At 34.5% G+C, this 3288-nt stretch overlaps 1 protein-coding gene across 1 annotated transcript in view; it reads left to right on the top strand.

The window, feature by feature from the left end:
* The window catches only part of LOC105045188 (protein pleiotropic regulatory locus 1), a 16170-nt gene extending 15636 nt beyond the window's left edge, over positions 1 to 534 (top strand). The window contains exon 17 of the mRNA XM_010923364.4: positions 1 to 534. This exon is cut by the window's left edge and continues 142 nt beyond it. Within this exon, the coding sequence (XP_010921666.2) occupies positions 1 to 31 (31 nt within the window). The 3' untranslated portion in view covers positions 32 to 534.
* Positions 535 to 3288: the final 2754 nt, after the last annotated feature.

Genomic DNA, 3288 nt, shown 5'->3' with positions numbered 1-3288 from the left:
CAAGCCGCCAAAAGAATTTCGGAGATACTGAAGGCACCTTATTCCAGTAGCTCAGGTTGGCAGTATTGGTGAATCCATTTATTTTGCTGCAATTTTAGTGCGTGACGGAATGGTTCCACATGAAAGTAGAAAATGCAGAACTACCTGCTCAGAAGGTTATACATTGCATTGTGGAATTATCATGACCTTGTGAAGTTGTATGTGTTAATCTAACTATCCCAGTACTTAATTGCAATGATGGACGACATTTATCATGATCTTATCATTGGAGTTGTAACAAATCTAAAACTACCGCCTATGCTGACAGAAAAGGGGTTTACTTGAAAGTCATGAAGACCTAAACAGCCCTTGTTACATGGTGTGTACAATATTGCATGAATATACTCTTGATGATGTGCTCAAGCAGTCACACAAGACTTTATAGAGATTGTGGATGCAGCTGCCCAGTCTGTAGATGCTCTAGTTCTAAGATTTTTATTTTGTTAAGCTGGGATGGCAGCTAGAGATCAACAATGAAAATGGCAATCTTTTCTCTGATTGATATCTACTGCTGATAAGGACTCTTTTTCTATGAAAAATAAGTGTGAATTGATTTGAGAGTTCTTTTTGTCAAATAAATGATTGCTACGTTGAGTACCAATACTTATTTATCTCCACCCCCCACCCCCACCCCCCCTCTTTCCTCCCTTTTTTTTTTTTTTTTCTTTTTTTGGATGAGTAAAAATCCACCAGCATTTTATTCTGATTTATAAATATTCTTCTGCATGTTAAATTTCAGTTCGTTGCAACATTCCCTTCTGGCCATCGGAATTGGATCCGATTTTACAGTTGGTGCTTATTTAGCAACTTTTTGGCCATTACTTGGTTGATGTGGATATTTCTTGGGATTATTTGGATTGTATAGACTGACGTGGCAAAATAAAAAAATGGCAGTAAATTTTCTGCCAAAATCCAATTAGTGGCAGCATTTTTATCCTCTTTTCGTCTATATCTTGTTTGCTCTCTCTCTCATGTTCTCTCTATCTTTTTCTCAATCGTAGAAAATGAGTTCATCAACATCGAGAGTTTGGGAAGGGAAAGAATTTGGTATTGATAATGTTGGCCTGAAGAAATGTCCATGCCATCTTTCAGCTATGGTAAAGGCATCATGAAGATATTATGGACCAGTGCAAATCGTGGTTTTGGATATGTACTAATTATGATGTTAGGAGTTTGGTTTATTTGGCTTTGTTTTAAGGGATTTAATATTACAATAAGAAGGAAAATGAAGATCACTCTTGATTGTCTTATAAATTTGATGGAGGGTACAACTACTTTCAGTGAATAAATTTCGAGTAGACTGGACATGTATTTAAAATAATCAACAAATTTTTTTTAAAAAAAAAATGGAGATGAGCAGCAGTAGGTCCAGCTTAGAAGGAAAGTATTGAATATAAGATATTTCTATTTGAAAATCAGCTTGTTGCGCTAAAAAGACAATTTGTGTTAAGAGGGAAGAGGAGAAGATGCTACAGATTTATACTTATATGTTGTTTGATTACGACTATTTTGATTTTTCTGGTCCGTAGGCCTAATGAATGTGTTTGACAATCCTATATACTATGATAATGTATCTGCCTTTTGTAAAAGTTGTAAATGTCAATATATCATAATTTTTTAGCTATGGCTAGTTGGAATTGCATTGTTGTGGTATCATTGCATCTTCCAAACTCTCATAACATTGCAACCGCACAAGTCTTCTACTTGTTATCAAACCTTAAAAGTGAAACAAATATTTAAGTGCTAATGTGATAGTGAACTATCAGTTTCAATTGGCAGTGGCACATGAATTGCATATATCTTGGTGAGGTTGAAGTCTTCAAGCATATTATAGTACATTAGCACCATATTAATTACTAATATGATACATAATCAACAGTCAATCTAAACAATCAAAGTTTAAGCAGCCACTGTATACTGTACATATATTAACAGCACTTTAAGTGCTAATGTCATACATAATCAACAGTCAATTTAAACAATTAGAGTTTCAGCTGCCATTGGTTAACTGCATATACATTAACAACACTCTAAGTACTAATGTGATATATAATCAACAGTCAATCTAAACAATCAGAATTTCAGCTACTGGTTAACTGCACCCACATTAACAAAACTTTAAGTGTTAATGTGATATACAACCAACAGATAATCTAAACAGGATGATGTTTATAATTAATTGAAAAGGGATGTATCACATTCATAATTCATTGAAAAACAATGTGGATGTTTCACTTTCACATTGACCACCTGCCACATTCACATCGAAACCAAGTGTATCACATCCACATTGAAACCAAAATCAGTATATCACCGTATCACATTGGTAAATTAGTGTAACATTTACTTCAATTACAATCGACACGACTGATAGATGTATAAATTTATTTATAAAAATATTAATTTATAGATTAAATTATTTTTATTCTTTTAAAATTGATACTTCTTTGTATATTTTACATAAAAGAGCTGCACCAACATGAAGAGCCCAATCTGCAGGTTTAGAGGGATCAAACGAAATGAAAAACGGAGTTAAAATGAAATTAAAATCAAAGTTGAAAAATCTAACGTATCAATTTATAAATTGTTGATCCAATGGTATGTTCCGAGAGCACTTTAACGTGGGGTCTCTTATGGGTTCACAGCATTATATATTATGATAGTCCATCATGGACCATTTGGTCCATGAAGTTGATAAGCCACAGTAATATAATTTTTCACGCGGCACATGGGGAGTTAATGGTGGCTTCACAGTGGTGCTTGAAATTCAAATCAATAGGAAGCTATGGAGCAGACTGAGATACGACGAGAAGAAGGAAAGCAGTGAATGAATTACGGGATGAAGTGCACATGTGAAGATGTGCGATCATTGGGCATGCCAAAATGAGGAAGTGGATGGGATCAAACAGCCGTAAAAGAATTTTTTTTAGAAAAAAATCTAGACATCATCATCCCTTTAAGCCTTCTTAATACTAAATCTCAACCATCCATTATTATTTTTATTAGTCCTACATCAGAAGACAAGAAAAATTCTCTTCCTCTAATCATCTATAAAAAGACCTCAATGCCTCTACTCTTGAGGTATCTCCCCACTCCATAATTTTTGTAGGGGATCTGTATGACAAGCAGACATACCTATCTTTAAAACTTTTTAACCACTTTGTTCCCACTTTCTTCCACCCTTCCAATACATGAGAAGGAGAGTCAGTCAGAGAGAGGTGCCAAGCCAAGAAAGAGAGAGAAGTCTAG

This window comes from Elaeis guineensis, chromosome 5, assembly GCF_000442705.2.
Source record: "Elaeis guineensis isolate ETL-2024a chromosome 5, EG11, whole genome shotgun sequence".
Lineage (NCBI taxonomy): Eukaryota > Viridiplantae > Streptophyta > Magnoliopsida > Arecales > Arecaceae > Elaeis > Elaeis guineensis.
The sequence above is the reverse complement of the archived record's forward strand: the minus strand, read 5'-3'. Positions and strand labels throughout refer to the sequence as shown.